General features: G+C 42.1%; 1 protein-coding gene across 1 annotated transcript in view; it reads right to left on the bottom strand.

The window, feature by feature from the left end:
- Positions 1-24815, bottom strand: part of LOC109918550 (tectonic-3) — a 50161-nt gene that overhangs the window by 11292 nt on the left and 14054 nt on the right. Inside the window, exons 6-12 of the mRNA XM_048620639.1 lie at positions 24295-24400; positions 19146-19264; positions 17102-17131; positions 12383-12460; positions 9508-9633; positions 1378-1469; positions 361-462 (exon numbers count right to left, since the gene is read on the bottom strand). Of these exons, the coding sequence (XP_048476596.1) occupies positions 361-462; positions 1378-1469; positions 9508-9633; positions 12383-12460; positions 17102-17131; positions 19146-19264; positions 24295-24400 (653 nt within the window). The remainder of the gene's footprint in view (positions 1-360; positions 463-1377; positions 1470-9507; positions 9634-12382; positions 12461-17101; positions 17132-19145; positions 19265-24294; positions 24401-24815) is intronic.

The following is a 24815-nucleotide window of genomic DNA, read 5'->3' as shown; positions in this document are numbered from 1 at the left end:
TGCCGCCACTGTGCATCACTGAAAGTACTTAAGGTGGGGATGCTACTTGAGTGTTATTGGAACTGCACTCATCTGGGCAAGCCTGTCACTCTTGACTTGTGCCTTGTAGATGCTGGATAGACTATAGGGAATTTTTGGTGCAGAATTCAACACCTCTGACCTGCCCTTGTCAGCCTGACCCCAATGATAATGGCTTTTCCAGTTCAGTTTCTGGTCACTGCTGACACTTACAAAGGAAGGAGTCATTGATGGCCTTCAGGAAGGAAAAGGAAGTTGGGTATTGGTTTGTAGCACGCAAGAAGAGCAGGACAAAGGTTTGATTTTGAAAGGAGGATTGCAAATTGATTGCTAAAGTTTCACCTGTACAAACAGTCAGCTCTCATGTTGTGTTGAAAGAGTATGTCATTCCGAACCAACTGAGAACAGGACCCATCACTGCTGCTTTTCAGGACTGTCAGGCTAGTGCAATAAATAGTCAAGGATCTCAACAAATATTTAGATATCACACTCCTCAGTGACAAAGAGAGTCCTCACAAGCTTCCCGTGTGTAGAAGAAGCGTGATGACATGACTTAGTGGTTCAGATTTGCAGAAATCCAGCCTCTGCCATGTCAACTCAACCCACTGTTCAGGCTACAGAGGATACAATGAACACAGACACAGTTCTGTGACCATTCCCAAAAGGATATCATGAGAACTGATCCAGACAAGTTTCCAGTCCCAAGGGAATACAGTGACATCTGATCCAATCCATTATCCAGTTCCCAAGAGATACAATGAGAATTGCTCTCGTCCAGTGTCCCATTCTCAGCAGGTTTCAGTGAGAAGTGACCAGCCCAGTGTCTTCTCCCCAACAGCATGCTGTGCCAACTGATCCAACCCAGTGTCCAGATCCCAGTGGACACAGTGAGAACTGAACCAGTAAAGTGTCTAAATCCAGGGGATATGGCAAGAGCTGATCCAGTCCTGTATCCAGTCCCCCAACAATACAGTGAGAACTGATGCAGTCTGGTGTCTCTACTCACAGGATAGTGAAAACTGATTCAGCACAGTGTCCAGTGAACAGTGGGATACACGATGAACTGACCAGCACAGCATCTGCTCTTCAGGACGACATAGTGAGAATCAACCCAACAGTGTCCATCCCTGGACAGGACTGACCATCCTACTAACTGGTCTCCAGAGAGATATACTGAGAATTGACTCAGACAAGGGTCCAGCCCTGGGAAGATAGAGAGGACTGACCAGCAGTGTATCCAGTCCACAGTGAGAACTGACCCAGATCAGCGTCCAGTGCCTAAAGGTTCCACATTGTCAATATTGAGAATCTTCCCTCTGGTATTTTTCGATCTCTAGCCCGCATGTTATAAAAGGATATGCAGCCTCTTCACCATTAAAGGCCAGGATGGGTTTTCCTTTCAGATATCCAGGATTCCCACTCCGTCTCTTTGCTGGTCCACTCTCCATGACCTAATCACAAACGAGAAACATGACAGTTCAGTCCTTTGCTGAATCACATCTCACAAAGTCTGCCAAATCTCATTTAGGATTAAATCAAATCACAAAGGCTTCACTGCAGAACAGTAATCTGTAGTATAACCGACACTATAATATACATAAGAACTAGGAACAGGAGTGGGCAATTCAGCCCCTCGAGCCTGCTCCACCATTTGATACGATCATGGTTGATCTAATCTCAGCCTCAACTCCACTTTCCTACCCACTCTCTATAACCCTTCAACTCATAACTAATTAAAAACCCATCTATCCCCTCCTTAAATTTACTCAATGTCTCAATGAGAGGGAGGTAAAAGGGGTGGAGGAGTTGCATTACTGGTCAAAGAGGATATCACAGCTGTGCTGAGGAGGGCACTATGGAGAACTCGAGCAGTGAGGCAATATGGGCAGAGCTCAGAAATAGGAAGGGTGCAGTAACAATGTTGGGGCTGTACTACAGGCCTCCCAACAGCGAGCGTGAGATAGAGGCACAAATATGTAGACAGATTATGGAAAGATGTAGGAGCAACAGGGTGGTGGTGATGGGAGATTTTAATTTTCCCAACATTGACTGGGATTCACTTAGTGTTAGGGGTTTAGATGGAGCAGAATTTGTAAGGAGCATCCAGGAGGGTTTTCTAGAGCAGTATGTAAATAGTCCAACTCGGGAAGGGACCATACTGGACCTGGTGTTGGAGAATGAGCCTGGCCAGGTGGTTGAAGTTTCAGTAGGGGATTACTTTGGGAATAGTGATCACAATTCTGTAAGTTTTAGAATACTGATGGACAAAGATGAGAGTGGTCCTAAAGGAAGAGTGCTGAATTGGGGGAAGGCCAACTACAGCAAAATTCGGCAGAAGCTGGGGAATGTGGATTGGGAGCAGCTGTTTGAGGGTAAATCCACATTTGATATGTGGGAGGCTTTTAAAGAGAGGTTGATTAGAGTGCAGGACAGATATGTCCCTGTGAAAATGAGGGATAGAAAGGGCAAGATTAGGGAACCATGGATGACAGGTGAAATTGTGAGACTAGAAAAGAGGAAAAAGGAAGCATAAATAAGGTCGAGGTGACTGAAAACAGACGAAGGTTTGGAAGAATATCGGGAAAGTAGGACCAAGCTGAAACGAGGAACTAAGAGGGCTAAAAGGGGTCACGAAATATCTTTAGCAAACAGGGTTAAGGAAAATCCCAAAGCCTTTTATTCACACATAAGGAGCAAGAGGGTAACTAGAGAAAGGGTTGGCCCAATCAAGGACAAAGGAGGGAAGTTATGCGAGGAGTCAGAGAAAATGAGTGAGATTCTTAATGAGTACTTTGCGTCGGTATTCACTGAGGAGAGGGACATGACGGATGTTGAGGTGAGGGATAGTGTTTGATTACTCTAGGTCAAGTCAGCATAAGGAGGGGGGAAGTGTTGGGTATTCTAAAAGGCATTAGGGTGGACAAGTCCCCAGGTCCGGATGGGATCTATCCCAGGTTACTGAGGGAAGCGAGAGAGGAAATAGCTGGGGCCTTAACAGATATCTTTGCAGCATCCTTGAGCACGGGTGAGGCCCCGGAGGACTGGAGAATTGCTAATGCTGTCCCCTTGTTTAAGAAGGGTAGCAAGGATAATCCAGGTAATTATAGACCGGTGAGCCTGACATCAGTGGTGGGGAAGCTGCTGGAGAAGATACTGAGGGATAGGATCTATTTACATATGGAAGAAAATGGGCTTAATAGTGATAGGCAGCATGGTTTTGTGCAGGGAAGGTCATGTCTTACCAACATGATAGAATTCTTTCAGGAGTGACAAAGTTGATAGATGAGGGAAGGGCTGTAGATGTCATATACATGGACTTCAGTAAGGCCTTTGATAAGGTTCCCCATGGCAGGCTGATGGAGAAAGTGAAGTCACATGGGGTCCAGGCTGTACTAGCCAGATGGATAGAGAACGGGCTGGGCAACAGGAGACAGAGCGTTGTAGTGGAAGGGAGTTTCTCAAAATGGAGAACTGTGACCAGTGGTGTTCCAAAGGGATCTGTGTTGGGACCACTGTTGTTTGTGATATGCATAAATGATCTGGAGGAAGGTATAGATGGTCTGATTAGCAAGTTTGCAGGTGACACGAAGATTGGTGGAGTAGCAGATGGTGAAGGGGATTGTCGGAGAATGCAGCAGAATATAGATAGATTGGAGAGTTGGGCGGAGAAATGACAGATGGAGTTCAATCCAGGCAAATGCGAGGTGATGCATTTTGGAAGATCCAATTCAAGAGCAAACTATGTGGTAAATGGAAAAGCCCCGGGGAAAATTGATGCACAGACAGATCTGGATGTTCAGGTCCATTGTACCCTGAACGCAGGTGGATAGAGTGGTCAAGAAGGCATACGGCATGCTTTCATTCATCGGACGGGGTATTGAGTACAAGAGTTGGCAGGTCATGTTACAGTTGTATAGGACTTTGGTTCGACCACATTTGGAATACTGCGTACAGTTCTGGTCGCCACATTATCAAAAGGATGTGGATGCTTTGGAGAGGGTGCAGAGAAGGTTCACCAGGATGTTGCCTGGTATGGAGGGTGTTAGCTATGAAGAGAGGTTGAGTAGATTAGGATTATTTACATTAGAAAGACGGAGGTTGAGGGGGGACCTGATTGAGGTCTACAAAATCATGATAGGTATAGACCGGGTGGATAGCAAGAAGCTTTTTCCCAGAATGGGGGACTCAATTACTAGGGGTCATGATTTCAAGGTGAGAGAGGAAAAGTTTAAGGGAGATATGCGTGGAAAGTTCTTTACACAGAGGGTGGTGGGTGCCTGGAACACGTTGCCAGCGGAGGTGGTAGAGGTGGGCACGATAGCATCATTTAAGATGTATCTAGACAGATACATGAATGGGTAGGGAGCAGAGGGATACAGATCCTTGGAAAATAGGCGACAGGTTTAGATAGAGGATCTGGATCGGCGCAGGCGTGGAGGGCCGAAGGGCCTGTTCCTGTGCTGTAATTTTCTTTGTTCTTTGTCTACAGCACTATGGGGTAGTGAATTCCACAGATTCACAACCCTTTGAGAGAAGTAATTTCTCCTCATCTCTGCTTTAAATCTGCTACCATTTAACCTAAAAGTATGACCTTTTACTCTAGATTCTCCCCACATGAGGAAGTACCCTCTCTACATCTACTTAGTCAATTCCCTTGAGAAGAATGAATAGTTTGAGATATATAAGATTTTCAGCAGTGAAGAGATGGTGCCTAACGTGACGCAACTCCTATGTTGGTGGGTCCAGCGCAGGCGGTAGTGGAGGTCTCCATTGAGGTTAGGTGCCGGCATGGACCAGGTCAGAAAGAGTGATTTTCTGAACTGCTTTGTTTTCCTAATTTATTCCTATCATCTATAATGCTGGACTGTTTATTCCTTTACTTTTTTTTTGTTTCCTAAGTATCTGTACCTACGTACCTTTGTACCGAAGCTAGCGCTGTAATGCAGCGACTGTGAACTTTTTATTGTACTCCTTTGAATACGTGACAATAAAACTAATTCAATTCAATAAACTCCAGGAGTATAGGCCTAAACTTCTCAATTTCTCTTCATAAAACAAACTTGTCATCTCTGGAATCAATTGAGTGAACTCCTCTGAACTGCCTCCAATACAACTACATCCCTCAGGTAAGGGAGTGTACACATTTCTCCAGGTGCAGTATCACTTGAACAGCTGCAGCAATGCTCCCTGCTGTTATAATCTATTCCCTTCGCAATAACATCAAAAATTCCATTTGTCTTCCTTATTATCTACAGTACCAAATACTACTGAGAATCATGCACGAGGACACCCAGATCACTCTGTACTGAAGCACTCTGAAGTTTCTCTCCATTTAGATAATGACTAAAATGAATAATCTCGTACTTATCCATGTTAAATTTTATCTGCCAAATATCGAACAGCACAGCTCTGTAACATGGCAATAATGTAAAACTGTACCACATGGCAATATAACAGGGGACACATTCAGACTATTTCTCACTGTACTGACACGCAACCAAAGCAGGCTATACATCCCTACAGTAACTGCAGACCCACAAATTTCGTTCCTCACAGTTTTGTCACAGGAAACCAGCACAGACTGTTCCTCTCAGAAATACAAGAGAACAACAGCCTGCATCTTACTGCACTGTAAAAGATCCCCATTCTTCTCGATTTTAACAAGAGAATCCAGTACAATACACCTTAAATGGTGACATGGGCAGATTGTCCTTTACTGCACTTTAACAGGAGAACCCTAGACACTGTATATCAACATATTCAAACTGATACCACCCTGTAGATTATCTCACACTATGTTGTAGTGGGAGATCCCTGTTGCCTGTTCCTCATTGCACTATATCTGGAGACCCTTGAAGACTGTAAAGCAATCTACCATAACTGGAGACCCATGCAGATGGTTTGTCCCTGTACTGTAATAACAGACTGCTGTACACTGTTCACCTATGTAATATAACACATTACCTGGGCATATTGTCACTTGCTCTAACAGGAGATTCTGTTCCAGTGTCCCTCATTGTACTGTAACTGAAGATTCATGCCGAATTCTGCTTGCTGCCCTGTAAATACTGTGAACACTATGGCAATTTAGCATGGCCAATCCGCCTAACCTGCACATCTTTGGACTGTGGGAGAAAACCAGAGCACCCAGATGAAACCCACACAGACACGGGGAGAATGTGCAAACTCCACACAGACAGTCGCCCAAAGCTGGAATCGAACCCATGTTCCTGGTGCTGTGAGGCAGCAGTGCTAACCACTGTGCCACCGTGCCACCCACTTTTTTTCTTTTTTTTACTGTATATTTCATGACTGAACTTTACACCTCTCCAAAAGCAGTAACATTCTGCTTTTCCCATTTAGTTTGTGACTTAATTTCAACCCCACTCATGACATTATCCAATATACTGAAATTTGGGCCACAGGGCTTCACATTTAGCAGCATAAATGCCACAATGGCATTCAAATCCTTGAGACGGACATCTTTCGCCATCACTAGCTTCTCCTAAAGTAGGATTTCGGCTTTGCAGCATTGATTTAGAGTATTTTAGACGGTGTTCAGGTTCACTGCGTTTTACATTCGACATCTCCATGAAGGAGGGAGGATATAGGGAGGATACAGGGAGGATGTGTCTGCACTGAACAGGGTGCAAAAGAGATTCACCAGGATGTTGTCTGGGGTGGAGCATTTCAATTATGAAGAGAGGCTGGATAAGTTCAGGTTGTTTTCTTTAGAGCAGAGAAGGTTAAGGAGGGACATAATAAGAGGTGTATAAGATTGAGGGGCAAGGACAGGGTAGTTCCCCTTAACTGAATAGTTAATAACACGCAGGCATCACTTTAAAGGGAAAGATAAGAAGTTTAAGAGGGGATTTGAGAAAAAAATATTTTCACTCAGAGGGGACTGGGGTCTGAAATGCACTACCTGGAAGAGTAGTTGTGGTGGGAAACCCCACAACATCTAAGAAGCACTCAGATCAGCACTTTACATTCAAAACTATGGACCTAGCGTGGACAACTGTAGGTAGTAATACATTTTTGGTGGTACAGATTTGATGTGCTGAACGTCCTCTTCTGTACTATATGAATTTATGATCCATCACAAAGGGTGGATCAGTAGCACCATAACTGACCAAATTGCCCGAGTCCCAGAATGACTCTGCAGTAGGTGGTGAGGAAATCAACAATAGCAAAGAATCCATTTGACCTTGTCCTCAATAATTTACCTGGAGCAGATGTATTCCTCCATGACAGTACAGGGTATTGGACCTAGTACTACTCTTATACTATCCCAATCATAATATCCTGACATCCAGAGAGTTTACCACTACACAGTCCTTGTGAAAATTAAGTCACATTTTGCCACACCAGGTCCACAGCTTTGAATTTAATGACAAATCGAGTGCTCTTCTCAGTATTTTTGAAGGTGTTGTGAGATTTCCCACCTCAATGACTCGCCCAGGTAGCGCATTCCAGACCCCTATCACCCTCTGGGTGAAAATTGTTTTCCTCAAATCCCCTCTGAACCTCCAACTTTCACTTTAATATGATGTCTCCTGGTTATTAACCCTTCAATTAAGCTGCTTTCTATTCACCCCACCCATGCCACTCATAATCTTATACACTGGATGTGCAAGCTCCACAAATAACACCATCCACCGTGATGAGGGAGCCCAGTCCATTGGTGTAAAAGAAGTGGGGAAGTTCATTGATAATTGTACAAGTTCAGCACCATTTATGACTCCTCAGATGCTCAAGCAGTTTATGTCCATGTGCAGCAAGACGTGGACAATATCTAGGCTCAGCCTGGTAAATAGAAAGTAACATGTGTACCATAAGTGCTAAGCAATGACCATCTCTAACAAGAGAAAATACTCCAACTGAAGGCGCAATAAAGCTGCTGGAAAACATTTTTGCTTCTGTACTCAAATCCCTTTGAAATGAAGGCCAACATATTACTTGCCTTGCAGTACCTGTGTGCCAACTTATAGTGAGTGATGGTCAAGGACATCGCGATCCCTTTGGACATCGGCACTTCACAACCTTTCACCATATACGAAATATTCTGCCTTTCTGTCTATTTCAACCAAAGTAAATACCTTCACACTTGTATATATCATATTCCATCTGCTGTGTTCTATTGCATTCGATTAGCTTGTCCAAGTCCTTTCTTCCAATCTCCTTACAACTGTCCCCAGTTTGGTGTTATCAGCACATATTACAATTGGTCCCTAAATCCAAATTATTTATTGTGAACAGTTCTGAACCTAACACTACTCTTACATGGGCCAACAGTAATATCCTGCCATCCAGAGAAATTATCCCCATTAAGAGGAGATCAATATGGACTGTTAACAAAGAACTGCAAAGTACTGTAATAGGAAACTCATGTAAAATGTCTATCACTGAACTATAAAAGGAGACTCATGCAGACCATTCCTTGCTGTGCTGTTACAGAAGACCCCTGTACAATCTGCCTCAATAAAACAGGAGACATGTGGACAATAAACCACACTACAAAGTTCCTGTACATTACAGTGTAAGAATTTGTTATTTTCTTAATTCATTCATTGGACGTGGAGGTTGCTGGCTGGACCAACATTTATTGTCCACCCCCTAGTCGCCCTTGAGATGATGGTGGTGCGCTGCCTTCTTAAATCTTTCAGCACAAGTCTCAATATTTTCCAAGTTTTGCTGTATTTGAGCAGGGACTGCTTTAGTATCTTGAGCCTCGAGTAGTGATGAACATTGTACGATCATCAGCAAACATCCCTACTTCTGACCTTACTGACCTTCTGATGGATGGAAGGTCAATGATGAAACAGCCTGAAGATTCTACAATTCTAAGTTGGCTCCACCGAGGACACTATCCCAAGGGGTTCCTGTTGAGATGACTGATCAACAAACATACCATCTTCCTTTATGGCAGGTGTGACTCCAATTAGCAAAGAGTTTCTTGCTGACTCCCATTGACTTTATGCTTACTCAGACTCTTTGATGCCACTCTTGAGTAAAATGTGGCCTTGATGTCAAAAGTAGTCACTCTCACCTCACCTCTGGAATTCAGCTCTTTTGTTCATGCTTGAACTAAGGCTGTAACAAGTTCAGCAGCTGAATTGCCTTAGCAGAGCCCAAACTGAACGTTAGGGAGCAGGTTATTGATAAGTAAGTGCTGCTTCTTACTGCTGTTAATGACACTTTCTATCACTTTACTGATAATAGAAAGTCAACTGATGGGGTGGTAATTGGTCTGGCTAGATTTGTCCTTGTTGCTCTTGACAGTTTGATCTTGGAGGATCTGAAGTAACAAGGTGTAGAGCTGGATGAACACAGCAGGCCAAGCAGCATCAGAGGAGCAGGAAAGCTGATGTTTTAGATCGAGACCCTTCTTCAGAAATGGGGGAGGGGAAGGGGATTCTGAAATAAATAGGGAGAGAGGGGGAGGCGGATAGAAGATGGATAAAGGAGGAATCTGGATCTTACACCTACCCTCAGGAAGAAAACATTAAATCTCTGCTGGATCTTGGTGGTAGACAGCGGGACATCAGTGAAGCCAAAGGCCACCACGGCATCAACGATACCCTCATTTCCGTCATATGTGATGTGATAGGTCACCTGATAGAAACAGCAACTTGCAGTCATTGCAACACAATACAGTAATGAAAATTCACATTTCTAAAGCATACCTTGTGTAAAAAAAATCCCCAAAATTGCACAAGAATGCTACTGAGGAATAATTGACATGGAGAGACAGAAAGGGACAATTAGGACAGGAAATGGAAAATACTATCCAAAGGAATCTTTGACAAGAATCTTAAAGGAGTACAGAGAATTGGAGAACTGTAGACAGGGAGTTCCAAAGCTTCACATCCAGGCAGCAAAACGGTTGCTTCCAACTCCAAGGTGAAGGAAATCAGATATCAACAAGGAGCCACAGCTGATGGAGAGCTGCAATGACCTCAGATGGCTGAAGAGCTGGAATTTACAGGCATAGGGAGGTGCAAGCTCACAGAGAAAACAGGAACAGGTTTTGAAGTTGACAAAGGGGTTAGAGAGATTGCAGTGAGTGAGAAACTGAGTGGGTCTGTGGAGTGTGAGACAAGGTTGACATCCTCGGTTAACAATCTGCCAGACCTGCACAGTTTCAGCCCTCCAGCACTATCTGCAATATGTTGCTTTTGTGCTGTAGTGTTGAGAGTCAGTTGTGGAGGTAATTGAACATGGAGATGAGTACTTGAAGATAACGTAGATAACTGTACAACTGAAGTAGGGTTGAGACAGAGAAGGATAACGTAATGAGAAGATTTGAAGACACGTGTGATAACTGTCGGCTGGGAGAGGTTAAGGAAATAAGGACGAGGGCATAGAGGTATTTGACAGAGGGTTAAGTATTAAAGATGACAAAGAGTTATAGAATGGCGACAGGTTATAGGGACAGGAACACACAAGTCCATGGTGGGATTTAAATACATATATTGCAGTGTGTTCAGCTAGCAGAGAGATAATTGATGAGACAGACTTGCTGCAAATCGGGATAGACAGTGGAGGTAAGGTACAGAATGTAGCAGATTAATCAAGAATGCAGCAGACCAAGCTCAATCTTTCTCAAAGGCATTTGGGAATGAGGAATATTTTGAGAAGGAGTAAACAGAAGAAAGCTATCATCTTGCAGGAAGCTATAAATGGACTGGTCAGTTTGGAACAAAAAGCAGCAAATGTAATTGAATCAGATGTGTAGAAAAGACAGCTACACTGCTGGAACTGGACATCAGGTAGCAGTGCAAACCATTCATTGAGTGTTGCCGATAAATAGATCAAACAGATTCACCCTTTCCTCCACCTCAGGTTTTCAAATTGTTGTAGAATTTATGAGTTCTATTTAAAATTTGTCATTTCCCACAGGTATGAATGTCAGACGTACTGTCTTGCATCACCAACTTCTCACAAAATTCCATACCCATTACTCTTGAGAGTAATGATGAGGGAAGAAATGTAACATCTCCATGTTTGCAAATGACTCAAAGCTAAGTGGTAGGGCGAGTTGGGATGGGATGCAGAGATGCTTTCAGTGATTTGCACACTTGAATGATTGGGCAAATGCGTGGAAGATGATGTATAATGGGAGCAAATAAAATGAAGGCAGATCATTATCATCTCGATGGTGATAACTTGAGAAAGGAGGAGGTGCAACGAGATCTGGGTATCCTTGTACACCAGTTGATGAGAGTAAGCATGCAGGTGTAGTGGGCATGAAGAAGGCAAATGGACTTCATAGTGAGAGAATTCAAGTAGAGGAGGAGGGATGTCTTGCTGCAATTTTACAGAAGCCTTGCTGAGACCACATCTGGGGTATCATATGTAGTTCTGATTTCTTTATTAGAGGAAAAAGTTCTGCAACAAAGACTTAGCAGACTGATTCCCGGGACGCAGAACTGTCTATTGAGACACCCTGGAAGGTTGAGAACTGGAGTTTTCAAGAATGAGGGAGGGATCTATTAGGAACCTATGAAATTATAACAGGACTAGACAAGATAAACACAGATGACAGGGTCTTCTAGAACCAGCGGTCACAGTCCAAGGAAACAGGGTGTTCCAGCTAGGACTGAGATGACAGGAATTTTTCTTAGTTGGTGAGCCTATGGAATTCCCTGCCACAGAAAGTGGTTAAGGACAAAATGTTGAACCTTTTCAAGAAAGAGTTATATGTACTTCTTGGGGCTAAAGGGATCAAGGGGATGGGGAAAAAGTAGAAACAGGGTAGTGAGCTGCATGATCAGCTATGATCGTATTGAATGGTGGAGCAGTCTGAAAGGGCCAAATGGCCTACTGTTGCTCCTATCTTGTATATATGGCCATCACTTTCTCAGAACCCAACAACTTGCATCTTATTGTAACAGTTGGCATATTCCAATGTTCTGAAATGCCAGTGATAGACCAAAACAAAATAACTAGGATGTTTAAAGCGGGAATCAAGGAATAATGTGGGGCAGGCTCACAGTATAAAGCTGTTTCACAGACCAGTACTTTGACATGGAGTGGCAGATGCTGTGGAGCCACAGCCTCCACCCTATTCTGGGACAGGCACCATACAAATTGATAGGGCAAGGAGAGTACGTTCAGTCTTCTGCTTTCTAAGGTGGGAGTGAGGTTCCTGCAAGATGGATGCAAACATACTCCAAGATGAGTGCAGCTCCTCACTGACTGATGGTTCAGGCTCAGTTGTGCTGCCCTTTGCAGTCAAAGAGCTGACTGGGACTGCCTGATTCATGCTTCCTTTTGGTTGCCTGTCCTATTGATCCATCAAGTTGTCACACCACAGAGAACTGTGCATTTCCCATCTCCCTTCTCGTGTCTTATCCCTTACCTCTGATACCACATTCATGCATGTGTTGTTTGACACCCACGGCGCTGTCACATCTTTATCTTCAACTACAATATGAACCTGCAAACCGAAAGAAGAACAGACAATATATTACTAACTCCGGTATTCATTCACATCTCCAAGCACTAATCAGTGGTTAGATACAAGTTACAGAAAAGCAATAACCATGTACGGAATATAACCAAGGTTAGACACCAAATGAAATTCTATCTGCATAACATCCCATCAAACATTCTCAGCGCATGTAAAATCAAGGTTAAAGATTGCTCTACACTGTTCCCCATCAATCAATCTAACTGAACGTATATCACAACTTTAGGATTAAAATTAAGCTGCTTTTACAATGTCCAATCAAACATTCCCAAGACTGGCACAGCACAGAGTTAAACATGGAATAAAGCTTTCCCTACTCAATCTCATCAAACATTAAAAGTGTTGGCAGTATGAAAGTAGTGGAGCAGTAATGCGAAGGCAACTGAGGGAATTTACGTTCAATTCATTCATCATTTCGGGAAAAAGTGCCTAGCATATTCATAATAATCAGATCCCAATCGAATTATCATAAAAACTCATCACCACATGCGTAAAAGGATGGCAATAAAGTTGACATTGCCAGTGACCCAAAGCCCAAGAATAGACAATTAAAAAAAACCTGCAGGCACAGAGCAGGTTTAGAAACAATGAAAAAGTACATTTCTGGGTGCAGCAGAGAGACAGATAAACAAGAAAGGGAAGGAAAGAAAGGGAAAAAGGCTGAAAGACAGCAATCAGAAAAAGTGAGATAGTGTAAGGAAAGACAGAGAGAGAGAGGAGGCACAGGAACAAAAAAAGAAATGGAGAAAGGGAGTGAGAGAAAAAATTGGAGAGACAAGAAAGAGTGACAGGGAGACAGAAAGAGACTGCATGGAGGGAGATATGAGGTGAGCACATGATAAAGGCAGGTGCAGAATGATACAGAAAGACAGAAACAGAGATCAAATGAGGCAGAAAGATATTGTAACAGAGTGTCATGTAGAGGAAGGAAGGCAAAGCAAGAGAGAAACAGATAGAGACAAACACACAGAGGGGACAAACACAGAAAGAGACAGAGTGAAAAAAGGGGGAGAAGGGAGAGAGCAGAGAAACAGACTAAGCAAGGGAGGCATGCATATGGGAAGGAGCCATAGTAAATGAGGGGGCTGCAAGGAATGGGGAAAAGTCTGCAGGGAACGAAAAGGGAGTACGCAGACAGAGAAGGAGGCACAGAAAGGAGGAAAAAACAGAGGACAGAAAGGTACAGATTAGAATTGAAATTAACAACAGAACTGTTGTAAACATGTCTATATTGGTGACATTTGAGTTTTGCAGGACCATAAGAAAATGACCAGGCAGACATGAACAAAGAAAGAAAAAAAAAGCAAAGGTGCAAGTCGACTGTGCTTTATGACTTTCCAGGTTTTATAACCCATTCTGCCAGTCCATGAGCTGTACTTCTTGGTTACCATCTTGAAAATGTAATGAATATTCAAACTTACAGTATGATTTGTCGCCTTTCCAATAATTGTTGCTTCATCTCATTTACTTCATTCATCTGGAACACATGTCACCCAAGGACCATTTTAGGCAATTCACTTGTAGATGTTGAAAGCACTGTCCTTTCACATCAAGATCACTCAGCCTACCACAAGTCCCTGCTGCACTGTACTCTGCTCCTCGGAAAGGTCATTACAAAACCCAAGAGTATGAATATCAGGTACAGGATGCCTCATCACCCTCAGTCGGCTACTCAGACTCTGATAGCTCAAAAATACTCAGGATTATCCAGGACGACTGTCTTTCCATTTCATACTGTTATTTTACTTGGACCTTTCAATTCCAATGGACCTTTCTTTTATTATACACCACATCACAGATTTAAAATCTCTCTCAGACAGTCCTACATAGTGCTGTGTTCTTTAACTTTTCACTTTGCACGAAATTCTCGAACAATATTTATTTTTTCAAATATCTCCCTAACTTTGTTTCTTAGAGGAAACATTATTAGGCACATTTTGTAATTAATTCACTTGTACTTTTTGCACTCATTTTTCACACCTTTACTCCTCCATTAATGCAAAACACATTTTGTTATAACCTTTTACATATTATTAAATGTTACCTTATTCCCTTCACGTGTTTGCAAATAGGAAGCATTTTTATATTCACTTCTTATATGCACTTTCTGACCCTTTTCACAACATTGCTCTCATTTTCTCTATAAACTAACTGTGTTTTCGAGGTTGTAGACATGCTCGCTGAGCCGGTGTCAGCGCGCCTCCAGTAAAGCATCAGTGTTCTGTCCCGCTTGTTATTTAGATGCCTCAGTTTGCTGGGATGATTGGTATAACTTCCGGTTTTGTTTGTCAGTGGTTTGTACACTGTGTTTGTTGATGGAGTTCCGCTTGGAATACCAGGCCTCCAGGAATTCCCTGATGTGACTCTGTTTGGCTTGTGCAATTATTGATGTGTTGTCCCAGTCAAATTTGTTTATCGATGTGTTGTCCCAGTCGAATTCATTTACTAATGTGTTGTTCCAGTCAAATTTGACTGGGACAACACATCAATAATCACACAAGCCAAACAGAGACACACCAGGGAATTCCTGGAGGCCTAGTATTCCTACCGGAACTACATCAACAAACACAATGAATTAGACCCTGTGTACAAACCACTGAGAAACAGAACCGGATGTAATACCAATCACCCCAGAAAACCAAGGTGTATAAATAACAAGCGAGACAGAACACCGACACTTCGCAGGAGGCGCACTGACGATGTTACCTAGAAGGGTGAATAAACGTTTGCAACCAAACCTACTGGCTCAGCGAGCATGTCTACAACCTTATACACAACCCGAGCTACAAATCTTCTCGAAAACTTTAACCGTGTGTTTACTAGCATGTTTTCAACAAGTTGGAATTTTCACTTTTTGCAGGATTTGTTTTCTTATTGGAAGTATTTTCAAACACAACATGCAATTTTTCAAGCATTTGAACATTTATCACAATGGTTTCATACTTTTCAAATCTTCACATTTTCCATACAGTTTTGTAAAAACAATTTTCAAATTTTCACACATTTTTCTTAAACTTTTTTGCAACCATACCAAATAAGAAGGGTTAGACAGAGAGAGGAAGGGAGGAAGAGGTACAGAGAGAAGAGAGAGAGAGACAGGCAAACTAGTAGGGAGGGTATAAATAGGAAAAGAAAGCTAGGAAGAGCTAGAGAGAGCACACAGTAGGAAATGGAAAGAGCGAGCAGGCTTTCAGGAAAGAAAGAAAATGAGGAAAGAGACAGACAGGCAGAGAGACGGAAAGAATGAGACATAGAGGGAAAGAGAAAAAGATGGGAGAGAGACAAAAAGGGAAAGAGAGAGAAAGGCGGGATAGAGAGAAAAAAATGGGAGGAAAGAGAAAACAAGGTGAAAGATAGACAAGGAAACAGAGAAAGGGGAAAGGAGATAAAGACAAAATTATGGAAGGATTGAAGAAACAGGAAAGGAATGAGTGACAGAAACCAGAAACGAGCGCAGGGGAGAGTAGGGAAAGAAAGAAGTGTGCGATCGACAGCAAGAGGGTGCGAGAGGGCAAGACAGAGCGGGAAGGAAGGAGGTAGAGAGAGGCTGCGACATCCTGATAATGTCATTGGGCTAGCAATCCAGACTTCCAGGCCAACATTCTGAGGACACAGGTTTGATTCCACCAGGATGGGTGACGAAATAGGACATAAGAATAAGCAGTAGACAATTCAGCCTCTCAAGTCTGCTCTGCCATTCAATATAATCATGGTTGAGTTTATCTTAGTGTCAGCTCCACTTTCCTGTCTGCTCTCCACAATCCTTCAACCTATTACTAATTAAAAATGTATCTATTTTGTTCTTAAATTTACTCAATGTCGCAGCCTCCAGCACACTCTTGGATAATGTATGACTCTTTGAGAGAAGTAACTTCTCCTCATCTGTTTTAAATCTGCTACCCCAATCCTAAAACTGCAACCTCTCATTCTAGACTGCCCCACTAAGGGAAACATCTGCATCATGACTACTTTGTCAATCCCCTTTAGCACTGTTTATGCCTCAACTAGATCTCCTTTCACTCTTCTAAACTCGAGCAAGTATAGTTCTAAGCTATTTAATCCCTTTTCAGAAGCAAACCCCTCATCTCTGGAATCAATCTTGTGAACCTCCTCCAAACTGTCTTCAAAAAATCTACATCCCTCCTCAAATAAGGGGAAACTCATGTAACCATTTCCATTGTTGCAAAAATCTATCGGATTCACAAATATCTTTGAAGGAAGTAAATCAGTTGTCCTTTCCTGATCTGGCCTAAAAGTTCTCCAGGCTTATCTAATGTGAGTAAGTCTCAATTGCCCTCTGGGCAGTTAGGAATTAGCAATAAACGCTGGCCTAGTCAGCACCACACACATCCTGCGAATTGAAAAGGATGAAAATAATGAAGAGAAATAGATGAGCAAAAAGTCAAAAGAGACCTAAACAAACGAGACAGACGAAATTTGGAGAGGGAATAAGAAATGGAAATAACAGAGGAAGAAAGAAATAAAGCAGATATTTACAGAGGTAAACAAGGAGACAGATTGGGGGAGAGTGAGAGAGTTGGACATACAGAGATACTATGTCAAGTTGGAAATCAGAATTAAAATCTTTTTACAATAGAACTGCTTTACCAAGTTCTCCACATTGGTAATATTTGGAGTCTGTAAAACAAAAACAAGACGAGATCCGTTTAAATCTTGTGCTAGGTTCAATCAGAGTCAAACCATTCACCCTCCCTGGACCCCATGACAAGACTGATGGAATGGATATCTGTGTAAATCCAAAGCCTGGCTAAAATTTTGCTGCCGGCCCGACTTGCAGCAACCGTTGACTCATCATCTGCCCTCTTGCTGCAATTCATGGGTTTTCCACTGAGCTTAATAACACAAATCAACGTTGAAACTTCCCCCACCCTCTCAAAGCAACACCCTACTGTGGCTGGTCAATTGTAAATGGAATTCAAACTGGACAAATGTAAGTTGACATGTTTGGGCAGGACAAACAAAACAAACGACTACTGATTAACAGTAGGATCTGGAAAGCACTGAGGATCATAGGGACTTGGTGTGCACATACATTTCACCCGTAAGGTAGCAGGACAAGTAGATAAAGTGATTAACAAGGCATATGGGATATTTGCTTTTATTTGACAAGGCATAGAGATTAAGAAAGGGTGGCTATACTGAAACACAATACAATGGTGGTTAGGCCAAAGCTAGAGTATTGAGAGAATTTCTGGAACCCACATTAAAGGAGGGATGTGATAGCATGGGAAAGAAGGTGCAAAGGAGATTCACCAGGATGTTATCTGGACTGGAGAGTTCTAGTTATGAAGACAGATTGGGCAGATTGAGAGAGGAACATGATTGAAACGTAAAAACGTATGAGGGGCATTGACAGGAAAAAACATTTTCCCCTGGTGAAGGGATCAATGACCAGGAGGCAGAGATTTAAGGTAAGGTACAGGAGGTTTAGAATAGATGTTAGGAAATCTATTTTTTTTAACCGAGAAGTTGGTGAGACTCTGAAACTCACTGCCCGTAGTGGTGGTAGAGGCAGAAACCCTCATAATATTAAAGTATTATTTAGATGGGATGCCAAGGCAAACAAGGTAATGGGCCATGTGCTGAAACGTGGGACTAGAATTTGATGCTGTTTTTGAAGGGTGCAGACTCGATGGGCTGAAGGGCCTTTTTTCTGTGCTGTGGACCCCTTCTGACTCTATTCACCTCAGTAACCTCACTCAACACTACTTCCCAGCACAATCTTCGTGCTTTTCCATTGTCAGAAGCTGAGTATCCCATATTTCATTCCTCCAGATGTCTTCACTGCGCCTTCAGCTGCCTGAACCTGAAACTCTGGAATCCTCTCCAGCAACTCCTGGCTCTGTTCTCCTTCAAGAAAGTACTTAAAACTGAGTTTCACTGAGCCTTTCCAAATATACCTTTGCATGGTTTGATGCAATACACTGTTGCGAAAAACCCTACAAAGTGCCTTCAAGTGTTTTGTAATGTTAAAGACAGTACATAAGCGTAACTCGTAGTAAAACGGGTGTTAGAATGGCATGCCCCAGGACCACGGTCATGCCGCAAATCAAAAACTTGTTCAGCAAGAAGGATAGTTTTTGGAAAGTGATATTGACTGCTTTTCTGCTTCAGTAGTGACTAACTCATTTCCAAAGATCAATGATTGGAATTGAATACAATGACTTCTATCTAAACAGTGCTTCAACCAGTGATGCTACCACTATGATGTCTACAAGTTAGCTGGTAACGCTAGAGAGATGGATGCCGGCTAACATCAGAATTCCTTCTGGTCAGCGAGTCATGCAGTTATACTGGGGGAACTTCAAGAAGGTCAACTGATACAGCACAGGAGCAAATTACTGCAGATGCTGGCATCTGAACTGAAAACAAAAAATGCTGGAGATCACAGCAGGTCAGGCAGCATCCATGGAGAGAAAGCAAGCTAACATTTCAAGTCTAGATGACTCTTCATGAGAGCTCTGGACTCGAAACATTAGCTTGCTGCACGGATGCTGCCTTACCTGCTGTGATCTCCAGGATTTTTGTTTTCAGTTCAAACTGTTACAGCATTCTGGTTAGAGGGGTCCAGGATAACACAAAACTGACTATAGTTGTCACTGGTAGAAAGACAAGATAATCTCAGCCTCACCGATAATAAGTACATGTTTTCAAAATACTTGACGGCATTCAGTGAGGCCAGCATCTCGCAACTGGCAGTCAGATCTCTAACACTCCGGGTACAAGTGGTGCTACGATCCTGCAGAAAACCTGGATAAATGTATCAAAAAGCGAGCAGTTATAATTTTATGCGATAACAAGAAATGGCTGATAACAACAAACTGAAAGCAACAAAAGCTATGGTCCCTGACGATATTACGTTATTAGTCTTGAAGACGTGTTCCAGACTTGCTGCATCCCTACCTAACCTGGTCTAGTACAGCCACAACACCAACATGCACCCAACAATGTGAAAAATTGCTGTGCTAAGTCCAGTACACAAAAATCACAAAGTATCCACAAAATGCCCAACTATCGCTTCATCAGTCTCTTCTTGATCATCAGTAAAGTAATGGAGGGATCATCAACAGTGCTGCCAAGCAGCACTTATTTAACAATAAACTGTTCACTGACCCTAGGATTTTATTCTGTCATGGCCACCCAAACTCCTGAAATCCTTATAGCTTAGCTCAAACATGGACAAAACAGAAGTGAGATGAGAATAATTCACACAGAATAGCTCCCAAGAAACAGGATATATCAACAAGTGCTCAGAGACAGAGGGGGGTCCTCATCAGGCAGTTTGTGTAGAAAAGTGGTACTCAGAGAGCTGTCTTCTCCAAATGGAAGACGGGCAAAGACGGAAACTTGAGGGGGGATGTAGTTTCAAAATCAAAACATGTCAAGTAGAACTCTGTGAACAGACAGCAACAGGGAATGCTCACAAGGCAAGGAAGGTAATGTCAGGAATAAATGTGAGCACTTTCCCCACTGTTTTATTTACATATAGTGAGAAAAAAAAGAGTAATGTGTCACCCAGGGGCAGGACACTCAGGCACAGTTAAGGTTCAGCTGAAAACCCTGCACAGGTCCACTTACCCCAACAAAGTTAAAAAAGCTCCATGTGAAAACTGAGTGTATTCATAGAGAGTCCCATGGCTGTTACACTGAGAACATTCCTTATATTCAGTTGAAATCAGTACTGAATCCAAAAGCATCACCAATTCAAAATTGATTTGAGAAAGAAGGCAAAAGTTAAGACAAAAGTTTGAAAGTGGTAGTAACTGTTTTTTCAAAGATGTAGATAATTGAAAATTTGGCAGACATCCAATTTGAACATGTGTGTTTGTTCTGATCTCCTGGAGAAAAAAAAAATTGCAAAACAGCACTATGATCAAAAAGAAGCTAAAACGAGCTACAATGTGACTGTAACCTGGTGATTTGACCCAACCCGTCTTAGAACCGCAAACAGTTATCGGTTTCTGCTCACAGCTTTTAAATCTTAGAATTATCGAGTCATAGAGGTCCACAGCACAAAAAAAGCCCTTCAGGCCAGCCAGTCTATGTTGGTCAAAAACAAGTACCTAAATATTTTATTTTCAAACACATAGTCTTATGTATCTTGGCATCACAAGTTCACATCTAAATACCTCTATAATGTTATGTGGACTTCTGCTCCAACTGGGGAGGCAATGCCTAGAGGTATCGTCACCAGCCTGTTAACCCAGAGACCCAGATAATGCTCTGTGGACCCAGTTTCGAATCCTGTCACGGTACGTGATGGAATTTGAATTCAATAGATATCTGAAATTAAAAGTCTAATGATGACCATATATCCAGTGTCGATTGTCAGGAAAAGCCCATCTGGTTCACTAATGTCCTTTCCTCCTTTAGGGGAGGAAACTACCATCCTTACCTGGTCTGGACTAAATGTGACTCCAGACCCACAGCAACATGGTTGACTCTTAACTGCCCTCTGGGCAATTAGGGATGGGCAATAAGTGCTGCTTAGCTAGCGATGCCCTCATCCCATGAATGAATAAAGAATAAAGACCTTTTCAGTCAGTGAATTCCAGATTCCCACCACTCTTGGGATTAAAAAAAAAATTCTTTATATTCCTGTCCAAACCTCCCACCCATTTCCTTAAATCTATGCCTTCTGGTCATTGAACTTTCCACTAAGGAGAAAAGTTCCTTCCTGTATACCCTATCAATTCCCCACAATTTCAAGCGTCTCATTCCTGTTCTCCCTCAAGTCTCCTCTGCTGTTAGAAAAACAATCCTTGTCTGTCCAATTTCTCTTCATAATTAAAACTCTCCAGCTCAGGAAATACCCTGCTAAATCTCCTCTGCACCATATCTAATGCAATCACCTTCATCCTATAATGAGGATCGCAAGATGCACACAATATTACAGCTGTGGTCTAAACAAATTTTCTCCAGTTCTAGCATAATCTACCTACTCTTAAACTCTATGTCTCAGCTAATAAAGACAAGCATCAGATGTCTTCTTAACCATTGATCTACCTATTCTGCTACGTTAAGGGAAAGATGGACATACAAAGTCCTCTGATCCTTGATGATTCTCAGGGTCCTACCATTCACCATGTACTCCCTTGAATTGTTTGTCCTGACTAAGCGTATCTGCATCTGACCAACACATCTGTATCCAAGGCTATCCACCTTACTATTTAGCACTTCACCAATTTTCTTATCGTTCATGAACTTACTGATCAACCCTGACATGTTCAAGTTGAAACCATATATATATACCACAACAGCATGGGCCACAACACTGATTCTTGGGGAACACCACCGAACCTAGTCTTCCAGTCACAAAAACACCCTTGACCATCAATCTCTGCTTGTTGCCACTCAGCAAATTCTGGATCCAATGTGCCAAACTTCCTTGGACCCAAAGGACTCTTAACCTTTATTATCAAATGCCCATGCCGGACCTTTTCAAAAGTCTTGCTGAAATCCAAGTCAACCATGTCAAACATATTACTGAATCTACAGAACTGGTCACCTATTCAAAAAAAAAAATCAAGTTGGTCAGGCATGACCTACTCTCAACAAATCCATGTTGATTATTCTGGATTAATCTCTGCCTCTCCAAGTGCAGACTGATTCTGTCCATCAGAATTGTCAATAGTATCCCCACTGCTGGGGTATGACTAACTGGCCTGTAGTTTCCGAGTTTATCCCTTCCTCCCTTCTTGAACAATGGTACCACATTGGCAATTCTCCTGCTGACAGAGAGGAATTGAAAATTATTGCCAGTGCCCCCGCTATTTCATCTCTCGTCTCACTCAACAGCCTGGGATAAATTTTATCCAGCTGTGGAGATTTATTTACTTTAAAGCCTGCCAGACTAATCAGAACCTCCTCTCAGTCTATGGTAATTTCTTTAATTATATCACAATCCTTCTTCCTGATTTCTACATCCACATCATTCCTCTCAAGTGAAACAGGTCACAAAACCCCATCTACATTGTCCAGCTTCACGAACAAATTCCCAGTGTGGTCCTTAACAGGCCCTAATCCTTCCCTAGTCATCCTTTTAACCTTAATGTATGTGTAAAATGATTGAGGATTTTCCTTTATTTTACTTGCTATTATCCTTTCATGTCCCCACTTTGCTCTCCAAATTTCCTTTTTCAGTTCCCTTTTGCATGTTCTTTACTCCGCTAAGGTTTATATTGTATTAAGCCCTCAGTATCTTCCATACACATCCCTTTTTCTCCTCATCCTGTATATTTCTCAACATCCAGGGCTCAACTAGATTTGTTTGATTCCACCATTTACTGCCATTGGAAATGTTGGAGCTGTACCCTCCTTTTTCCCTTCTTGAATGCACCTCAAAGCTCTGACAAGGATTTACCTTAATATGGGCGCACGGTCAACTATGGGAAAATCATACCTGATCTTATCAAAATCAGTATTTTCCCCAGTTTAGAACTCTGACTTTAGGCCCATCCTTTTCCTATAACAATCTTGAATATAATGGAGCTACGATCTCTGGCTGCAAAATGCTCAACAACTAATATTTCAATCACTTCATTACCTAAAATTAAATTCAGGATGTCCATATTTTTACAGGACCTTCTACTGACTTAAAAAGCTCTCCTGAATGCAATTTAAGAAATCCATTCCCTCTAAACCTTTCACACTTTGACTACTCTAGTTAATGCTTGGAAAGTTGAAATCCCCACTATCACTACTCCGTAACCTTCTGGGTGGTTAGATGTGCGATTTTGAACAGGACTGGATTTTTGATTTCTAAATTTATAGGTATGTTTGGACATTATTAACTCATGGGCTTCTTGTAGAGTCACAGCATTTTTTTTTGTTTGTTTGTTTTTGTGTTTTAAACAGGTTTTGAGAACACAACATGAAGTTTGTTGAGTGAAAGTATTTGAGAATAGGGGAGCCCTGAACAGATGTAACCACTTGCGTCTCCAATATAAATACAATGTTTAAAACCACCACCCTTGGACAGATTTGTTTCTGAAATTAGGGAAATTTAATTGAAGTTTAAGGGGATAAATAAACGTAAAATTTTAATTTAAAACAAGAGCCAATTGAAATCAACTCTGAAATGAAATTTCAAAACAATGGGCACAATTGCTGGGAAGAAATGAATTGACCATGAACAAAACCTGTTAACCGAACAGAAGCACTGTTAAAAAAAAAAAAATAGGGGCTCCGCTTTTAGGACAGAGATGTTGAGAATTATTGCTGTTTCAGGGGATTGCTTGGATTTAGAACTCTCTGCCAGAGAAAGTGGCAAAGTCAGTGAATATTTTTGAAGTAGAATGGATTAATTTTCCTGCCTAACAAGATTCTAAGCTTGCAGGGAAAGACAGGAATTCAAAATATGGAATTCAAAACATAAACAAAAACACAATCAAAAAGATACCCCATTGAATGATGGTGCAAGTTTGAAGAGCTTAATGGCTTACCTCTGCTCCTAAGTTGTATATTTGTATGTGTATGTCTATGTATGTGCATGTGAATATGCATGCATGCATGCAGAAATGTGTGGGTGCATGCATCAATTTGAACATGTGCACATGTATGTGTGTGCGCCTGTGTTCATGCATCTGTATGCATGGTGTCTATCTGAAACCTGTGTGGCAACTTCAGAATTCTGCATTTCCTTCCATTGTAAATCAAAAGATTCCACCTTTAAGAGGCAAGATGTGAAACAGAGCACCCAGTGGATACCCAGAGCAGTTTTTGAAGAGGCAACTACACATCACTGGTTCAGAATGGCGCAGAGTGGTGAGGGTTCATACCTGCTGGATTCCTGTCAGTGCACTCCCCTCCTGTTAGTGCCGACGGCTGCCGCAAAATGCCCAGTGCAAACCATTGCATCAATAACATTCTGATCTGGTCACCAACCTGAACAAATGCAGGCAACATATGAGAGGTGAAGGTAACAAATTGAGCATGTTCTGTCATCAAATGGTTCCCTCTTCAATGTAGTATCACAAAAGCTCAGAATGCAGGCACCACAGTAAATGGAATGTTATCTTTTTACAAGAGGTGTGGCATAACATATCTACAACAGGTTAATGAAGAATCTCTGTACAGTCCTAAGTGGTTTTCACAGGGTGGACACAGTGAGGTGCTTCTCTCATGAGGGAATCTGTCCATTAAAGACAGATGAACTTCTTCTCACAGAGGGTCATTCTTCTTTGGAATTCGCTAACCAAGAAAGTAAGTGGAGACTGGGACTCTGAATACACTGCAGCTGAATTAGACGTCTTTTGATCAGCAAGGGCATCGAGGGTTACGGGCCAGAAAGCATTTTGGA

Source organism: Rhincodon typus, chromosome 47 (assembly GCF_021869965.1).
Source record: "Rhincodon typus isolate 14 chromosome 47, sRhiTyp1.1, whole genome shotgun sequence".
Taxonomy (NCBI): domain Eukaryota; kingdom Metazoa; phylum Chordata; class Chondrichthyes; order Orectolobiformes; family Rhincodontidae; genus Rhincodon; species Rhincodon typus.
Note: the sequence above shows the minus strand (reverse complement) of the source record. Positions and strands in the feature narration are given on the sequence as shown.